Source organism: Rhinatrema bivittatum, chromosome 2, assembly GCF_901001135.1.
Source record: "Rhinatrema bivittatum chromosome 2, aRhiBiv1.1, whole genome shotgun sequence".
NCBI lineage: Eukaryota > Metazoa > Chordata > Amphibia > Gymnophiona > Rhinatrematidae > Rhinatrema > Rhinatrema bivittatum.
Genome location: NC_042616.1, coordinates 492,057,700 through 492,077,578, shown reverse-complemented (window position 1 = coordinate 492,077,578; position 19,879 = coordinate 492,057,700). Strand labels below are relative to the sequence as shown.

The window sequence follows — 19,879 nt, the reverse complement described above, 5'->3', positions numbered from 1 at the left end:
AACTTATTTCCGTGCTCTTTCAACATGCTGCAGCGAGACTCATTGCAAACTCCCGCAAATATGATCACATCACCCCCATCCTCAGAGACTTACACTGGCTCCCCATTACATCACACATTATCTACAAAACACTCACCATAATTCACAAAGCAATCCACACGCACAACTCCAACTGTTTAGACCTCCCTTTTACAACTCCTAAGTCCAGTCGACCCACCAGAACGGCAAAATCTGGCACCCTACTTGTGCCCTCCTTGAAAACAGCCCATCTCTCCTCCACACGCGACCGTGCTCTCTCGATTGCAGGTCCCTCCCACTGGAACACACTACCGCCTGACATACGCCTCAAACCCTGTATGAACAACTTCAAAAAGAAATTGAAAACATGGTTGTTCAACCAGGCTTACCCAGAATAAAAAGTCATCAATCCGTGACAAGGTAGACCACAATACGTCTACTCCCTTTTTCTCATATTGAGGAACTATGTTTTGTTATACTCCATCTCCTCTCCACGAGGAACCTCGTTTTGTTTACTCTGTCTTTTCTTAGCTGCCTATCGTTACCCCCTCTCCCAGTTTTGACTTCCCTGTTAAAATGTAATTTTCCAAACTTAACCTGTTTACTGTAAACCGACATGATGTCCACAACGAATGCCGGTATATAAAAATGTTTAAATAAATAAATAAATAAATAAATTGTACTTTTACAGTATCTTGATAATTAATCAGAACCTATGCTTGGCTTTGAGTATGGGTGAATACGTAGTTTTAAAAGGTGTGTGGTGCTTGTAAAGTGAATGTTGAACTTGTGCTCTACAGTCCTCCAGCTGTCCAGAAATGAAGCTGTGCAACCAAGCAAACACATAGCAAGTCTCCATGGAGCCCATTTGCAAAGCAAAGGTTGGGTGCAATGCAAAATAGCGCTGCACTGCAACTCAAGGCTAAAATGTTCACCCCAGCCATTTAGAAGCAGGGGGCAAACACCAGTCTGGAGCTAATTAAAAGCAATTAAATCTGGGGCAAATGCTGGTATTAGCCTCAGCTCTGCAGATTAGGAGTTATTAGGAACTTAGGACTGTATCTCCTTCTCCCTACCAACTTTGATAAAGTTAAGACACCTACAAACCTGTCTACGTGAGATATTTTTGATGGGAAACCTCACACTTTAAAAAAAAAACAAAACAGTTCAAAGCCAATTAAATTATTTAGACCTTTTTAACCAGATTTGCAGCTGTTTTTCAGGCATGCTTACTTTTGTAAATTGTGCTAAACAGCTTGCCTACATGGTTTTGCCTTGATTTTAATAGTTTAATATTAAAATCAAGGTGCACCAGAAAAGAACACAATTGTCGCAAATACTGGGGAAGTTGCCTATTTCTCCCAGCTGCCCAGCTGAGAACACCTGAGGTAGTCCATTAAGACTTCAGTTTTTGCCATCTCATGGTCCATCAACCAACAGACCAGAAACCATGTGTGTGTGTGTTACAGGATCACATCAATTCCATTTACCACTCTAACTACCTCAGGTCAGCACCATTCTTAGGAATTCTTGTACAAAGTATGTAAAGAACACCTTACAGTAACAAAGTGAATGATGGCAGATAAAGACCAAATGGTTCATCCAGTCTGTGCAGCAAGTTGCTTTTGGTAGTAACTACTACTCCATGCAGCTTATCCTCATGCCCACTGTTAAGGGCAGTAACTGCCACTCCGTGTAGGTTGCCCCCAAGCCTTCTGTTAAAGATGGTAGTGACTGCCACTCCTTGCAGGTTACCCCCATGCAGAAGTGTTACAACTCAAGTTAACATAGGTTACCTCATTTTTTTTTCACTTACAGCATATAGCCTGTAGGGATCCCATGCCCTTTTGAATCTCATCTGGGAGAGCATCCTATGCATCCACTATCCTCTGGAGGGAAATATTTCCTGATGTTGGTTCTGAGTCATGCCCCCTGGAGTTTTATATCATGATCCCTAGTTCTGCAGTTTCCTTTCTAACAGATAAGGTTAGATGTTTGTGCATCATTAATTCCTTTCAGATATTTGATGGTCTGTATCATATTTCCATCTCCTCTTCACCAGGGTATACAGGTCCTTCAGTCTCATCTCATATAGCTTTTGATGCAGACCATGATGAGTGCATTGTGCCTTGCCATCTGTCTGTGACCTTGTATCACAGGCAAAAGAACAGGCACTACCGGCCTGTGTTTTGGAGGATTTGGGTACTAAAATGTCTTGGTTGTGCACCTGAAGTTTCATGTTTGTCAGTACTATCAATCTAGTCCTTCAATGTATGAGAAGGCCATCTGGGGCAGAGTGCCACTATTTGTTACACAGAGAAGGAAATGCCAGGTGAGATAAAGGCACACCTTTGTGGATTATGCATTAAGAGATGCTGCTGTACTTTTCCCTGCATCATGCAACAGTTCATAGTATAGAACTGCTAAGACAGCATTGGAAGTTGTTCACAGTTCACATCTCTTTTTATAGTTTTGACCTTCTGTAAATAGCCAAACCAAACATTTTGCGGTCTCTCCAAGCAGTCTCTTAACATGGCTTTGAAATTTGCAGCATTGTAGATCTCACAGAACAGATCAGTTTTTCTCCTTTTGTTGAGGCTTCTATATGGGTATATTTTTGCTTAAGAATTTCTTTTCTTGAGACAGTTCTGCAGCCATGTTTCAGTGTCACACAAGCATACAGAGCCACAGGCATGAAATATTAGGGCTCATACAGACAGATACTATCTGCTACACCTATTGTTATTTCTAACAACTTATTATAGTTGGGTATTTTTATATACCATTCTGTATCTACACATCCCAAAATATCACACATCATGCTTCCTCCCCATCACCATCTCCCAACTTTGCACTTTCCAACATGCTGCACCATATGCTTGGAACAACCTCCCTGAGTAGGTGTGTCTGGCTCCCTTTCTGCCTATATTCAAATCCTGCCAAAAATTAAAAAAAAAAAAAAATCTTCTGGAGTCTTCTTTTACATCTGAAGCTCTGGCTCTCCCTGACTATAATGTTGATTTTAACTATTTTTTCTATAATAAACAAATTGCCAGAGGCCTTTTGTTTGTCTTGCTTGTGTTTCTTAACTAGATTGTAAGCTCCATGGAGAAGGGACAGTCGCATAGATGCATCAGTGCAACATCGCTCTAGCAGTACTATAGATACACCTGGAGTACTGTGTTCAGTTCTGGAGACCGTATCTACAAAGAGACAAGGACAAGTTGGAGGCGGTACAGAGAAGGGCGACCAGGAAGGTGGAGGGTCTTCATCGGTTGACATACGAGGAGAGATTGAAGAATCTAAATATGTACACCCTGGAGGAAAGGAGGAGCAGGGGTGATATGATTCAAACTTTCAGATACATGAAAAACTTTAACGATCCAAAGACAATGACAAACCTTTTCCAACAGAAAAAAATCAGCAGAACCAGAGGTCACGAGCTGAGGCTCCAAGGAGGAAGACTAAGAACCAATGTCAGGAAGAATTTCTTCACGGAGAGAGTGGTGGATGCCTGGAATGCCCTTCCGGAGGAAGTGGTGAAGTCCAAAACTGTGAAGCACTTCAAAGGGGCATGGGATAAATATTGTGGATCCATCAGGTCCAGAGGACGCATATAAAGAGCAGGTAGTAAAATACTGCACGGAGCGGCAGTAGCCACAGAGGCATTCACGGAGCGGGATGCCAGTGGCCAGTGGTAGGTGTCCATATAAAGAGCAGGTAGTAAAATACTGCACAGAGCGGCAGTAGCCACAGAGGCATTCACGGAGCGGGATGCCAGTGGCCAGTGGTAGGTGTCCACCTTCACGGAGCGGAAGGATGGAGGGCTGTCATCTCCCAATTAAATAAATAATAAAAAAACCCAGGGATGGGATCCATCAGTTCTAGAGGACGCATATAAAGAGCAGGTAGTAAAACACTGCATGGAGCGGCAGTAGCCACAGAGGCATTAACGGAGCGGGATGCCAGTGGCCGGTGGTAGGTGTCCACCTTCACAGAGTAGAAGGATGAAGGGCATCCATCTCCCAATTAAAAAAAGAAAAGAAAAAAAGAAAAAAAAACAGGGATGGGTTCATGGGCTTATAGGTATTACCAATTATTAGGCTTTTCAATATTTGATGATAGTTAATGTGACTTTCAAGGCATTCTTCACTTTCGGTGCATGTCCGGCATGACTCCTTGCTTCAATGACAGGGGAAAAGAAAAACTGATACTTCACACATTTCCAGCATTGCCCTCTGCTTCATGGCAGAGAGCTATGCTGCCGCTTACCCAACTAATCAAACTTAATATTTCACTTGGAAGCAGCTCCAGCACTGCTCTCTACATTAATGGTGGGGGTGAAAAGGGAATTAGAACATAAGATTACTAAGAGCCAAGAGAAACAGTTAAGTATGAGAACAAATGTGTGAAGCTTGCTGGGCAGACTGGATGGACTGGTTGGTCTTCTTCTGCCGTCATTTCTATGTTTCTATGTTTCTATACAAGCAGTAGAAGTAGAAGCAGACTGCAATCTCTTGCAGTGTTTTCAACCCAATGTTAACAGTATTAGTGCCAGGCTGTAAAACGGCTGCTGAACATTTTGTGCTGCAGTGCTCCCTTTAAGGTGTGCACAAAGTCAAGTGTAATGAACCCCCATGACTCTAGGGTCCTTGTGTTTTTGGCTAGGAGAGACAAGCACTATCAGTTACCATCATAATTCGTATCTTCACGTCAGACCCTGGGCACAGCTGAATCTGGTAGTTTGCAGAAATCTGTTGCTCTTACCTGTTTGACTAGATAGTCTCTTTCTAAAAAGAGGAACGAAATACATTCTGGTCTCTTTTTCACCTTGTAGTGGCAAACTAAAGCTGATCCAAGGTGCCCCAGTGGCAGCCAACCTCTTTCATTCCAACACGTCTTAAACCTACAATTTACTTTTGGAAAGGGTAGATGTGCTCCCTTTTCATTCAGTAAATATTTGGTTTTGAGGGCTGGATCGTCATTTTTAAAGAACTGTGCTGTACAGTAGAAAGTATACATTTCAGTGTAGCAAGTAGGATATAATGTCAACACTAATCTGCTTATACATTAAACCGCAGCAGTATTGAACCACCTCTCTGCCTCTCTGATTTTATCCCTAAGAAAATGACCTCTGCGCGTATTTTCAGGTTTGGCTATTAGTTCCTTCCCCCCCCCCCCTTTTTTTTTTTTTTTTTTGCTGTTCTCCTTCCCGGGCTACGGGGCATACTCCACAGGTCCTGGCCAGTCGGGTCAAGCTGAAGCTTAATAATAGCTCCTGCAAACAACAGCGCATCCCCTACCATTCCCCCCTGCCTGAGCATCCGTGCACAGCCGGACGAGCCCAGCTGCCAGCTCCGGAGGAACTATCCTGGGACCTAATTAGCTGGCAGAAAGGGAGGGGGAGGGGAGGAGAAGGAGGAGCACCGAGGCTCAAGGGCATTCTCTCGCCTCTTTACTACCTGTGCTGCAGCGTGACGTCACAGCGCGGGCAGAACAAAGCGCTCATGCACGTTCCGCAGGGAGGCCTCCCGCCCTCCCTCCTCCCACGGCCTACGTTTCCGCTCCCCCCTCCCTCTTGCTTGCGTCCGCAGTCCGCAGGGAGAGATTCCCCGAGTCCCTGCGATTTATCCGGCCTCCCGGCAGCCCCGCCTCCCGCTGACGTCACGGGAGGAGAGTGCTGACGGGCTGGACGCTCCACCCGCGAGAGGGGCGAGAAGCGTGTACGAGGGCACGGCCACGCCTCCCGGTGCCGCCACGCGTACGCCCGCCTACTGCAGCTACAGCCGCGGCCCCCGAGCCCCCACGATTACGGGGCAAGGCCAGAGCTCCCGTCCCCGCCCCCTCTCTCCGCTTCCCCGCAGTGAGAGAACTGCAGTCGTGCTCCGAGGCTCCCCCAGCGGGCAGATCGGTGCAGTGTTCTCGGCCCCCATCGCAGCAGGGCCTAGCAGGCGGGCGGCCGGGCGGGGGAGCGTGGGGGTGCGAGAAGGCAAAGAAGAGCTGGGGAGCGACTGGACGTGCGAAGCCAGAGTTCAGTCCTTCACTGCCATTACAGGGGGATTAGAGATGCCAGAGCGAGAAAACACGCACACAGTACATTTAGCATGTGCTCAGTAATGTGGCTGGCTGAACGGATGCCTACGTAATGTGGGGAGGTGTAAAGCATAGTAATAGATATAGATATACGCACGCACATTGTACACATGCTGTAATTTACGCGCTAATTTTATAAAGGTGATCTACAGTCCTATGTACATTATGGATATGATGCAACCTAAAATATGCGACGCCTTGCAAGGGCCACAGTCTGGGAGACAAGGGGGGGGGGGGGAGGGCCTTTGACTACTGGGGTTGCCCTCAGTTTTCTTGGGGGGTGAGTTGGGAGGGGGTCCCTGCCCTGAACACCACTTCCTCTGACTTTCCAAATCTGCCACACCGAGATGAATACATTTGTTCCCCCGCAGTTTTAATTGTGGTTTCCTTTATCTTGTGAGCTCTGGCTGAATTGAATTAACATGAAAGTACGGTGTTAATTCTAATTCAAATGTCGAAAAGGAGGGCAAGCATGGGGGAATCTCTCTCTCTCTTGCCTGTCTCGCATTCATAATTCAGCCTGCAAGAGGCAGAGGTGTGGACAGCTCCTTGTGCCTCCCCCTCCTTGAGAGGAGGAGCTGCTGGAGAGCCGGGGGTCACCCAGAGGGATGTGCGCATTAGCACCTGGGGAGGGGATTTCATTCATGGGGTGTATCTCGAGAGCTGCAGCTCGTGATGACTATAAATGCCGAGCCATTTTCCAGGTTGCATATGAAAACAAAATCCTTCAGTGTTAGTACACCCCCGTCACCATCACCACCCTCCCCTTCCTCAGTTCGACGTCAGGGCCCGAAAGGGTGGTGGGCGAGTGAAAAACTCCTCCCCCTCTCCTAATGGCGTGAACCACTTGGTTCTCTTCCCTCCCTCTTCGCTCTCTTTCCGTCTTTCTCTTGCTCTCTCCCTGTCTGCAAAGTCCTCGCTGCAGGAACTTGTTGGCAATGCCTATTTTTCATTTTTCCCCCACGTTTTCCCAGCTATTTATTTAAGATCTGCAATCTCCAATGGTTGTACTTAATGTAGGATGGGACTTACGTTGAACTGCAGATATATTTCACTAATCCTTGCTGTGCAGCTAGGTAAGTGGACTGCAAAATTATGTATCGAGTTGTATGCACCAAATCTCAGGTGGTACACCGAGATGCCGAATGTGTGCACAGCTGGTAAAAGGTAACATAGGATGTCGTGGTGCCATAGACTTTTATCTGTTGCATGCTTTTTCTTATTCAGTATATCAAGTGCAAAGAAAGGCTTTAGAAGCAAGAGAGCAGTACCATTTTGTAATTAGAGATGAGTGAAATTAGGCTTCCATCTGCATAAACCATGACTTCTAAAACACGGAACACAAATGGTAGAGATAGCGTGTTGCTTTCTCATCTGTTTTGTACAAATGTATCTATCAAACGTTGTAATGCAGAAGAACTTGCAAGATGTGAGGTGCGCGCAGAAGGAAAATGGATCAAAATAGCTATAAAGTTTACATTGAGTGTTCAGGAACATACAAAGGCTCCTAATATATCTCCTTAAATTCCCACCGATTCGTGTTTAGAAGTGTATAAAAAGCGCTGCTCAGCTTATTATTATTGCACTCTATATCTCTAGAAATAAATATTTAGATATATAGCTCCGTAATTTTGTTGTCCTTTAAAATATAGTTCACCGTAGGCCAGATCATAAATATATCTTATGCATTTCTTTACAAAGGACATAATTATTTTCTACTGATTCCACCGCATTTTATCCATTTACATTACATTGGGAACGGAGAACTGGCAATTCCAGACGGAGAATAATATTCTGAATTGTGTACCAGCTAAGAATTGAGCTCATTTAGGGAGAAGTTTAATACAACGGATTTTCTACAATAATGTGCTAAGCACGCATTATGCCTCAATGACTGTCCGTAATGGTAAAGATGAATTTAGATTTGCAGCATTTTCATAGGGACCTACTTTGTTCTATTTTGAACGGATTTTTTTTTTTAAACAAGAATTCAAGACAGGCAATAATTTGTGCAAAATGGGGGTGGGTACACGATATCTAGGGCAAGGATCAAAATATTAACAATTGTATGACCTCATTTGGGTAGTCCCTTGTAAATTTAGATTTTGAAGGGGGACGTGCACCGAAGGACCTAGTTCTTCCGCAAGCCCATCTTTTCTAGATGCATTGAATAATAATACAAGATAGGTTTTACCATCGTGTTCGTTTTATTCTTTTTTTTTTTTTTACACCCCGATTGCCAGTTAGAAAGCATTTTGTAGTTAGTGTCGATGGGTGCGGATCCCAATGCATTCTCTGTGCAGAGAGCTTGGTTGCTGCTATGTGTGATTTCTTGCTGCTGCAATCTGCTTTATCCCTCTCCCCCCCTCCTCCTTTTTTGAAGGGGGGGTGAAGGAATAACCCAAAAGCATTGTCATTCCTTTGAGATTCTCTACCATGTTAAGCATGGCCAGCACCCCAGCCTATTGTGGCCCCGTTAGTTTGCCTCTAGGTAGCCCCCTGCTTTTTCATCTGGTGACAAATGAACTTTACGTAACAGCAGATCTCACTCTTCTTCATTCAAACAATCCGTGTATGAAAGGTGCCGTCTGAGGAATCCCAGGTTTGAATTAGGATCAAGGTCATTGCCTTAGTGCCATCCCTTTTGGCAATGGAGCTTAAAAAGCCTGTTCTTTAGCAAGCTGAAGCGAAGACGAAAAGGCATCCCAGTGTCACATGTATATTCCTGGGGAACACGCCTCTCCTCCCTCCTCCCTCCCCCCCCGAAAGAGTGGGGATCGTGGCGGCTCTCCGGATGCATCCAAGATTGCGCTCGCAGCAGGAAAGCGCGTGGAAGAGCTGACAAACGAATGCTACCGCGAGGCTAACACTGGAGGGATTCCGATTGGGGACAGAAGTGGGCCAGAGCTTTCCCCATTTCCCCTAGATTTCTGCTTAGTGGTCACTCCTTTAGACTCCCCTCTTTCTGTCTCGGCTCTTGGCGGCTCGGTCAGCGAAAAGGAACATTTAACCGGATCGCTGGAATAAATGGGGTGGTACAGGGATTTACACCGCAAAGAGAGGAAAAACCCTGGAAGCTAACCAAGCATCAGCAATACATAGCGCGAATACTATCGCGTTTCGGAGGACATGGGAACCTCTCTTTAGCGGCGTTAGTGCAGTTTGAAGGTTCAGTCCATTTTTTAATGTATAGTAGTGAGTGATCAATAGGAAAAGAATAATTGGTTGCATACGTGCCTAAATGAGTCTCCTTACCTGTAAGGCAGCTAATTACAATGATGCCTTGGAAGGGTTAGACGCCCACATGTACTTTTACTTATCAGCCTACGAAACAGAAAGGGCAAGATGTATTAGATTAGATGGGAGTTTGGGGTTGTTTGTTTGGGTTTTTTTACATTTCAGCAATTCTCAGATAACACGACAGGAATGTTCTCCTTGGAAATTGGAGGCATATGCACGATGCTTCGTTAAACCAGCAGTGCAAGCATCCTGATGGGTGTCCTAAAAAAAATGTGGGCTAGAAACCCCTCTGGCTTCACTTGGAGGAGGAGGAAGGGGAAGAGAAGCTGCAAGTGAACACGAGAGAGGATGATAAAAAGCGCAGGTGCCAGCCGGGTGGGCGCAGTCCGTGCCTCAGTATTGACCAAACCCACCGCCGATTGTTTAGAAAAGTTGGCTCCTCGGAGGAAAAGAGCAGGATAAGTCGGATGACTTAAAGCCTACACTAGTGCGGGAAAACATTTAAATATGGATGGACTGCGGGGAGCCAAATCTGAAATGGCACCTGGTTGGATTTCTGAATTCCTCCCCCCCGCTTCACAAAGCAAAAGAGGGGACGCAGCCTTAAGAAAGAGAAACCATTCTAATCGAAAACACCGTCTCCCCCTTGTTTTACAATATAACAACAGCAGCGTTTCTTTTCTTCTGGTCGTGCTTACTTCTCTCCGTTTATAAATGCGGGCTAGAATGGCTGAATGGGCGTTTTAACTGCAGGTTGCTTCGACTCTTAGGGCGGTAATAGACGGCCTGAGCGTCAGGAGCCGTCGGTGTGGCTCTTTCGATCAGGGGAGATTGTTAGGACAGCAGGGGGGGGGGTAGCACTTAAGGCTTAAGATTTAAAAATATTCCCTTAATAATATAGCAGGAAAGGAATGGGGGGGAATATGCCTAACATCAGACAAATCAGCTTTCTGCCGAAGATGGACGCACCCGCAGCCACGTGGGTGCTGGGGGCGTTGGATTGCCAGAAGGATGCTCTCTGCAGCCCTGTTTGTCTGTGAGGCCGAGAATCGCCCTGGGGAGATGGACCTCGATAACCCCAGTTCTTCATCCCGACTCTGCATTCTACCACCTCTGCGGAACTTAGCGGCTCGGCTGCAAGTCTTCCGATTTGTAACCGAGTCTCCAGAGATCTCTACCCATACACATAATATATGCAAACACCATATCTGCATACAGTGGTGCTAACTTAGGAATCTCTTTTGTGTGACTTAGTAATTGCAAATTGTGCTGTAATCCCTCTTTGTAAATTCCAATCCATAGCGCACAGAATTAATTGTCAGTCAAATTAACCCCCCTCCCCCCCCCCCCTTAATTATTACAAACAAATGCATCGGCCACTGGATTGTTATATACAGGAACATTACTTCTGTGAGGGGGGGGGGGGAGAGGAGGGGAACCCTGCTGTCACCTCCCAGGCCTCTTCCTCGGGATCAAGTCGGTGATCAAATTAAACCAAGAAGCCTCCAGTTCTCTTTCGTTTGCCATGAAAGTAACAGGAACCCATCGCTGGCCCCCAGGTCTGCGGCCGCTCAGACATTGCACAAGCCTTTAAACAATGGGATTCATTCACCACCTCCGGATCGGGCAAGACGAGGGAAGAACAAACGCCGAACCTCTTCGCCATTTCAGAAGCAGGGCCTGGCAAGTGGGGCCGTCAAACACAAGCCCCTTCCCCGCCGGAGGGGAAGGGACTCCATTTCCGGAGAATTCACCGCATAAGCTGAGTGTTACGGGAATCTTATCGCCTGATGCACGAAGGTCAAGGCAGCAGGCCGTCGCGGAAATCCTTCAGCATATTTGGAAGTGGCTTCAGCGCCGGGTGTGCTGGAGTGTGAGAGAGGGGAGACGGAGGGATAGAGAGGACATAATCCCAGGAATGTTGGAGGCTCTGAATGTGCTTCACTGACTACGCAACTCGGCTATTTAATAACAAAATCTTCAAAGAGCAACCTGGGGGAAAGACGGATTCAGCCTCTGGAAAACAATAGTAAATCAACAGAATTAATTTCAGATTCGGTTACCTTCCTCTTTTAATTTGATTCATACCAGGTGTACAATCTAATGAAATATGACGTGCATTTAATTTTGATGTCGAGATTTTTTTTTTTTACTAAAATGGTTTTACAATACTACAAACTATTTCTCTTGCCATTTGAAAAAATATAGTTTATTCCGTGCTTCCGTAGATGTGGTAGCTTGTAGGTTAAATGTATGAAATTTAGGTTTTATATACCATGGCTACTTGAAAAAATAATAGAAAAAAATGAATGTATTAAACATTGCATTATTTAATGGTTGAGCAAGTGGTTTAAATAAATAAAAACAAACTTATAATACAAATACAATACTTTACCCGCACTGAATCTCTGTGCTTACAATAAACAAACACATAGACTTATAACAATGATAAGCACGAAATATAAAACAAGAAAAATAACATATTTGCTGCCAATATTAGGCATTATACAAAATATTACAATAGTAGATTTTGTTTAGTTCTCAGAGATCCAAAAGAGTTATTTTAATGAGTGGAGACCTTCCAATGGGGGAATGTTCTTTCAACTTCATTGTCTCTATAACAATGCAAAACTAAACTTTCAGTGTAAAACACTATTAAAATGCTGTATTTGAAGCTTTAGGGGAGGATGAGTATGAGAAAAGTTAAGGGAAGGAGGAGAGATGGGGACTACTGTTTCACTGTGTAATGTTTGACATTGATATTTGTATTATGATTGCTTACAAAATGTAATAAAAATATTTTATAAAAAAGCTAGACCTTACTTTAATGACAGTGAGCTATTTTCAGTTTTATAAGTTATTTTAGGAGGTCCAGCTATTTCATTTCATTTATTCGGTTTTTTACAGGTCCCCTTGTAAAAAAAAACAAAAAAACCCCACTCATAATGAGCTATAAAATAATTAATAACATAAACTACACTTAACCAAAAAAACAAACAAATAAACGATGAAACAGTACAGCCACAGACCACATGTTATGGCAATTGGCAGCAGCCTGATCCGTTTTATCTAAGCCCTTGGTTGAAATTGCAGAACGTTACCCCTATCCTTCGGCAAATAATCCTTACTAGACCAGTTTTCTTATTTGAAATTAATTTGATAATTGGGGAGGAGGGGGAGGGGGAGGGCTGCAATACAGTCTTTCCTCTTTGCGCTGGTATCCTGTGATGTAAGTCTCCTATACAAGTGTGTCACACACACACACACACACACACACACTGATGTCGTGTGTGTGTGTGACACACACACACACGACATCAGTCAAGTCTTCTTTGTTCTTTAAATCGGAAAGGAGTCATAAAACCAGCGCGCAGATTCTCAAAATCAGAATAGACTGGAAAGAAAACTCGGTGTATTCCTCCAGTGACACCTGTATAAAGGAACACAGAGCAGTTGTGCGTTCATTTGTGGTGTTGTCCGCGCTGCTGCCCACTTGCCAGCCACTGCGGCACACCAGCTATCGCAGGTCTTGCCGGTAAGCAGGCAGGGATAACACCCATAAGGCTCTATTTACAAAAGCGGGGAGGAAGAGGGGTTTTTCGCGCTCTGAACCAGATGTGCTAAGCCTGACCTAAAGACATAAAACTACGGTAAAATTAATTTCCACAAGCAGGACTCTTGGGACCCTATTCAATAGAAAGTATTTTCCATAGGTACAAAATGAGGGGGGAAAAAATTCTTTTAAAAATAATGTAAGGTCTTTGGTCTTTGTTGGGTGCATGATAAAGTTAATTGCTAATGGAGAAAATTAGGTTTCTGTTATTATTTTCTGAGCGGATATTTTTCATAGCCGAATACATCTGTCAGGTAATGCCATCAGTTAATTACATGAAACTGTCTAGAACCACTTTAGTTGCTGTCCTTCTTGTGGGACTGATGATGAGAGAGAGAGCGTTTCAAAGCTGGACCATAGCAGCTGACAGGACACTGAGAAAAGGGTGACAGCTCTTAATAAATAAATAAATAAATAAATAAATAAATAAATAAATAAATAAATAAATGCTGGCCAACGTGACAACGTAGCGCTCTCAATCTAACAAATTATTTGGTGAAAACTGATCACTGAAATTCGTGTGAGATGTGTTGTTGTTTTTTTTCTTGAAACCAGCTAACATATTTCGCACTGGTGATTTTCCCCCTTTTTTTTTTTTTTTTTTTTACTCATTTGAAAACAAAGTGAAAAAAAAAAAGAAATGCTCATAAATTCAAGTGGGGAAGGGTGGCCCAGACAGATGTTGCTCTTCTCTCTTGACAAGTAGAGCTCCCCCCCCCCCCCCCCCCCCCCCATGTGTAGAGCCAGGCAGGGTGTGTGGCGGCAGTCCCCGTTGATGTGATGCTGATCTGTCTATCCGCAGCGTACCTGGTGCAGGCGGTGAGGGCGGCAGGCAAGTGCGATGCGGTTTTCAAGGGCTTCTCCGACTGTTTGCTCACGCTCGGCGATAAAATGGCCAACTACCCGCAAGACCTGGACGACGACAGAAACCTCAAAACCATCTGCTCGTAAGTCTTCCCCCTTCTCTAGAAATGCTGCGACTAAAAAAAAACAAAAAACAAACAGAGAGAGAGAGAGAAAAAAGATCAGAAGCAAGCTCTATTGATTCGCCAGATGGATACAGCCATAAGTCTAGGGAAGAGGAGGAGGAGGAGGATGTTTTCCTTGTACGGGAGTAACATGTATACAGCATAGAATGTTCCTTCAGCACGCGGTTACGCGTGGTTTAATTTTTAATATTTGCATCTTTGGCATTTAAGAGCAAAAACAAACAAACAAACAAACAAACAAGTCATGCTATAATCAATGCCTTTTCTCGTCTAGTAAAAATCACAATCTACACAAGGACTTCCTTTTCCCTTATTCACTCCTGTATCCCTGCCCTTTTTTTTTTTAATTTCTTTGTTTATCCAACGTGAAACAGCCCATATGACAGGACAGCCCATCTGCCAATCGTGCCGAATTTTTTTTTTTTTTGGCAAAAGCATTAATGATGCTCTGGCTTCAACCAGAAAAAGAAGCACTAGATGTGAAGATGCATGGTCTTTCCTTAAATGTATTTGTTACAAATTGTTGTGGGAGTGCATACCAAATTATTTGTAAATATATATATATATATTTATACTTACGTAATAATTATCAGAAGAGCAGGAATGCCACAGCCATGAATAATTATTTCTGAATACCTAAATGGTTTTAGAGCCTGGGTCTGCGACTTTAGTATATTAAAAAAAATAAAAATAAAACAAAAGATGTAATATTATTGTAGTCTTTATCTAATTGATCGTTGCGTAGGGGTTTCTTAGAGAATTAGGTAAGCAGAAGCCTTGCAGCCAAATGTCCCTATAGCTTTGCCTTCTTCCGCATCTTTCTGGCTTGCTTAAAGTAAAATCATTCCTTTGAATATGGAATTACCATTAATCCCTTCTCGACTCCGCTTCTAACGTGGCATCTCAGACAATGTCAGCATTTTAATTCCATAGATGAAATGGTGCACTTTACAATAAAAAGTATATCAAAGATTTATTTGGCATATTTTTCCCAAATCCGTAGACTATAATGCAAAGAAAAACCAACAAACCCAGAGCTGTTTTGTTCTTTCACAAAGTACTGATCATACAGTTACTTGTTTCTTTTTTTAAAAAAACTGAAACGGGCACCCTTTAATTTTATTAAAAATCCTTACAACTGTAAATATATAATATTTATATATTTAAATATGTGATTCTGCACAAACAGAATACATGGAATTCGAAATATGTGTTCGACAAAGAAATGTTAAAGGTATGAGAGTATAAGACGATCTATTGCACAGAATTTAAATGCAGGCATTTGCGATCATGTGTAGGTCGTTAAGGACTAAAGAACCAGCATAAATATTTGATTTGGGGGTTTTTTTTTGTTTTGTTTTGTTTTTCACCTATTTGTCATCCAACACACAGTTTCGAATTGTAAAAGATACCGTAACAGAGTTTAATGGAAAGCGTAGACAAGTATGGGCCCCAGATCGGGTTCTGATCGTTGTTCCATTTCCAGTTCCATTTTGATCTGGCCGATTTCATGAAAGGTATTTCTCTCCTGTCCCTGTGTGTGTGTGAGTGTGTGTGTGTGAGAGAGAGAGAGAGAGTGTGTGTGTGTGTATGGGAAGAAGACCAGGAAAGATTTAGTTTTCCTCTGGGAGATGCAATTACAGCAGAAATACTGCAGGAGATGCACGCTCTCAGTCGTCCCGGCATCTCAATATCTCATTATTTATTACAAATGTAGCAAACATTGGAGTCTACAACCAGTTTAGAGTGCTCATAAATTAAGTCTGCAGGACTACTTAAAAATCAGGCGCCTGACTGGAACAACACCAGTCAGATCCAAAATAGCACCAGTAATTCCGGAGAAAGAAGAGAAAAGAAGAGGAGGGGGAGAGAGAGAGAGAAAGAGTGAGTGAAAGAGAGAGAGAGAGAGAGACAAAAGGGAGACTAAACCAGTGATCAAAAAGGGAGACTATGCCAGTGATCATCGCCCCGTTCACTTTTCTGTCTATTTCCATAACTATTTTTAGTTCTTGAAATGAAAACCTTAACTACATAAGAAAGGAGAAATAGCTCACCATTGAATTGTAAAATCCTACGGTGTCTGGACAGAAGACATTATTCAGAAAGGTGATTAATTCATTTGATGCCATCAGTGTCTTCATGAGAAATGCAAGAGAGACCTATAAATAATTAATAGAAAAAAAGTCTTAATACATTTTGATGTTTCTAAATAGCAAACCAGATCTTCAATTAAGGAACATTCGATGAAATATTCCTTTTCAAGAGCTCACATTTGCACATGTAACAAATGATAGAACACACCTGTTTTATTCGATCTTAATGATTTTTTTTTATCCTTTCTTCCCATGCATGACTACTTTTAGTCTGTCAGAGAACTGAAATGCCTACTCCCACTTCTCCCTTAGTTCCCATCATGGGACAACTCATGCATTTTTATCTAAAAACATTCCTTTGTACTAACCCTTCACTCACCACCACAGGATTGCAAAAAATATATGATGGATTAATAACAGAATTGCAATACTAAAACCAAGACATATATTTAAAAACAATGAACAATTTGCTTCATACTGTCATCTTTGTTTGTTTCACTGCGTGAAGATTAATGCTGAATAACAGACTATGATGTTATAAATGTTAGTTTGTTCTATCCTGTAACATGAGAGATCTTTTTTAATGACTACGTTTTTAACTATCAAATTAGTTTCTATATAAGATGTAATGTGCATTTAATAAGGAAAAGGCATTCTAGTGTGAAGTGAATTATAGAGACTAACCTTGTTCACTACGAATTCAAACATTGGAAGAACAGTTTGATGATGTGACTGTCCCCAGTCCCCATTAGAATCCAGCACAATCCTAGCTGGAGTCTGTTGCATGGTTTGTTTGAAGTTTGGGGGGTTTAGAGTTGGGGTTAGGAGTGGGGTTGGGCCGAGATGGAGCTCATTTTCACTTGATGATAAGGATTATATAGCTGGGACCAAGGCATGAAGATTCGAATGGAATTATGGAAGAGTTAGATCTGGGTTAGTTCAAAGTTATGTGGAGTGGGTGGATGTTAGATAAAGGATTGGACCAAGTGGATAGTGGGTTGGGTTGGGTGTAGGATACGATTGGTTTGGAAGGTTGGGTCTGGAAATGGGATTTAAATTCCGGTTTGGTGTTGCATTTGATTATGTTAGGTGTGTGGTTGGAGCTATTAAGGATTTTTTTTTGCGTGCATAAGGCTGGGTTGGATCTTGGGTGAGAGACAGGTCTGGTTTCGAGTAGTTGTTCGGCAGGGTATATCATGGGATGCTAAAGATCCTGGATTGGGAGAGGAAAGGCGAGTTCTTTAGGAGGGATTACTAGACTGCAGAAAGTGAACTTGCTTCTATTATTTGTTTGTTCCTTGCCAGATACTGGAACGACTTCCACGTCTGCACTATCACAGCCCTCACGGATTGCCAGGAAGGGGCCACAGAGATTTGGGAAAAACTGAAAAGGGAATCCAAAAATCTCGATTTTCAAGGCAGCTTATTTGAACTTTGTGGAGGAGCCAACGGGTCAGCTTCTTCTGTCCTTCAACTCCTGCCGGCCTTCTCCTTGTTGCTGGTGTCTCTCTCGGCTTTGGTGACCTGGCTCACCTTCTAGGCGATATTCATGTCGTGATAGACACACACCCACTTACACACACGCCATCTGGATTTATAGAGGAATTATCCATCCGTTTTTGGGGACGTTGTGATTATTTGTGACACTGAAAACATTCATATAGGATTGTGGAAAAGTTCTAATCTTTTTACTTTTGTGTTTTATTTGCCAAATGTTACCAAACAGTCAGCAACAACAGCCAAAACCGAAACTCAGCTTTACTATCTCTTCAAACAAAATGGAAACCTTGAGTCCCTTTCTTTGCAAATAAAACTCAGGAACGGCGCTGGGCCATATTAATAATAATAATAATAATACATAATTTTATTGCCAGTTGGTGAAATAAGAAGATTGGGCTCATCTTAAAACAAGAAAGAAAGAAAACGTCGAGAAAAGCCACGGAAATGAATTTAAGCTAAATGTACGGAAGCTGTCCACAAACATATGGTGAATAATTCACAGTCTGCCATATCTCATCAACCCTTCGAAGCACCTTCATTTTGGTCATTACAGTGCAAGAGTAATGAAACAACAACGAAAAAGAAGGAAAATGAACTGACAGTGGGATAAATAAAACAAACAAACAAAAAAGACATGAAAAAAGCCAGGAGATGTCCCAATAGTGAATGAATGACTAAACCATGAGCGAGTGCTGCTGTGGATTCCTGAGGAAGTGTAGCTTTACCTGCTGTTGCCAAGGCACATTTTCCAAGTTCACTGCCTTTACTTTCTCTCTTTTGTTTTAGATGTTGCACATATACCTAAATATTCAACACACACTATATTTCACAAAGGGAGCATAAATGTATAACCTAACAATAAAAGAACACGATTTTGACAGAAGCAAGAGCCTTGATTTTAAAAATGTAATAAAAAAAAGTTTATGATAAACTCAAATAAGCAAAAAAAAAAATAAATAAATTTGCTACAAAGTATAGTAAAAAGTACTAAATAAAAATTATTGTTTGAAAGGAGGGTGTTGTTTTTTCCCCATAAAATGTGACTGCCTTCATTTTCTTTTAACTGTAGCATTAATGTCATAGTATTTTCTGATATATATATATAAAACATAATTTAATTAGCTTGATGGTTATGGAAAATGGCTTGGAAGCCCTAAAATCCGCCCCCCCCCCACACACACACAATTCTCTGTGAATCTCTGCAAAACTCAATTCTATGTAAGAAAAAATAAATATGAAAACAGAAGAATTCTCCCAAACCATTTGAAAACCCCCAACTGAATGGACAGAGGGGACCTCTTTACGATTTGCAATATATGGAACAAACACACAGTAATGGTGCCCCCTTATACATAATACATTTCAGTAGTACATAATTTTGCTTTCAAAACAATGTATTATTTAAACGAGTGCTGGGCAGATAATTTACAGCTTTGCTGCAGGAACATCGTATACAGTATTGATAACAAAAAATAAATATATCCCATTTTCTAACAAACAAAAAAAGAAAAAGAAAAAGAAAAGCAGCTTTGGAGACTCTGCAAGCCCTTTTTGCCTTTGCTTTTCTGACAACCAGAAGCAAAGTGCCCGAGCTGGGGATCAGCTGAATCGTTTCATAATTAATAAGAGACCTCGGCTGAGAAGGCAGCGAGACGGCCCCTATTGATTCGGCAGCAGAAGCCGCTGTAACCTTTGCTATTTATAGCTTCTCTCTGTCCTTTCTGCAGAAGTGCACAGGGAAGAGTTAAACAGCATCCGCAACAGGACGGAAGGCAAGAGTGCGGCACTGAGGAAGGAGAGATGAGGGGCAGAGGATGCTCATTTCGGTGGAAGGGGCGCGGGTTACAGGCAGAATGCTACTCTACACAGCAAGAGCTATTGGTTTTTTCTTCTTCTCCAGATCTGTAGTTTTAAATGTGATGGGTAAGCAAGAGGAACCGTAAGAGTTCATAAATTTGGGGCTGCAGTTCCAAGCTGCATCTCCCAAACGGCCGGAATCGCAGCAACAAAATGCGCCTGGGAGCAGGGAGTCCGGCGGCTGCAGGCTGCGCCGGCTTAAGCGATCGAGCACATGTGACGGCCCCTTCCCACCTCCCGCCAGACCGGAAAGGGATGGGGAGCCTTAACGAAAGTTCATGTCTAGGTAACCGAAATCTCTCTCTCTCTGCTCCTAAAAGCAGGTCTTAAGGGGGTCGTATGGCATTTGAATATTAATTTTAGAAAGCTAGAAAAAAAAAAAAAGGGGGGGGGGGGGGGTAAACAAAAGCTGAGGTTATTTCTGTCCTGTTTTTAGCAGTCACGATAGTCACATATATGTGCTGCATCGTAACGAA

At 42.8% G+C, this 19,879-nt stretch overlaps 1 protein-coding gene across 1 annotated transcript; it reads left to right on the top strand.

Moving 5' to 3' along the window:
- Positions 1-6,987: 6,987 nt before the first annotated feature.
- NRN1 (neuritin 1) lies at positions 6,988-17,976 on the top strand. The gene is made up of 3 exons (XM_029590597.1): positions 6,988-7,187; positions 13,767-13,911; positions 17,352-17,976. The coding sequence occupies exons 1-3, from the start codon at positions 7,133-7,135 to the stop codon at positions 17,584-17,586; spliced, it is 435 nt and encodes a 144-aa protein (XP_029446457.1). The 5' UTR covers positions 6,988-7,132; the 3' UTR covers positions 17,587-17,976.
- The last annotated feature ends 1,903 nt before the right edge of the window (positions 17,977-19,879 follow it).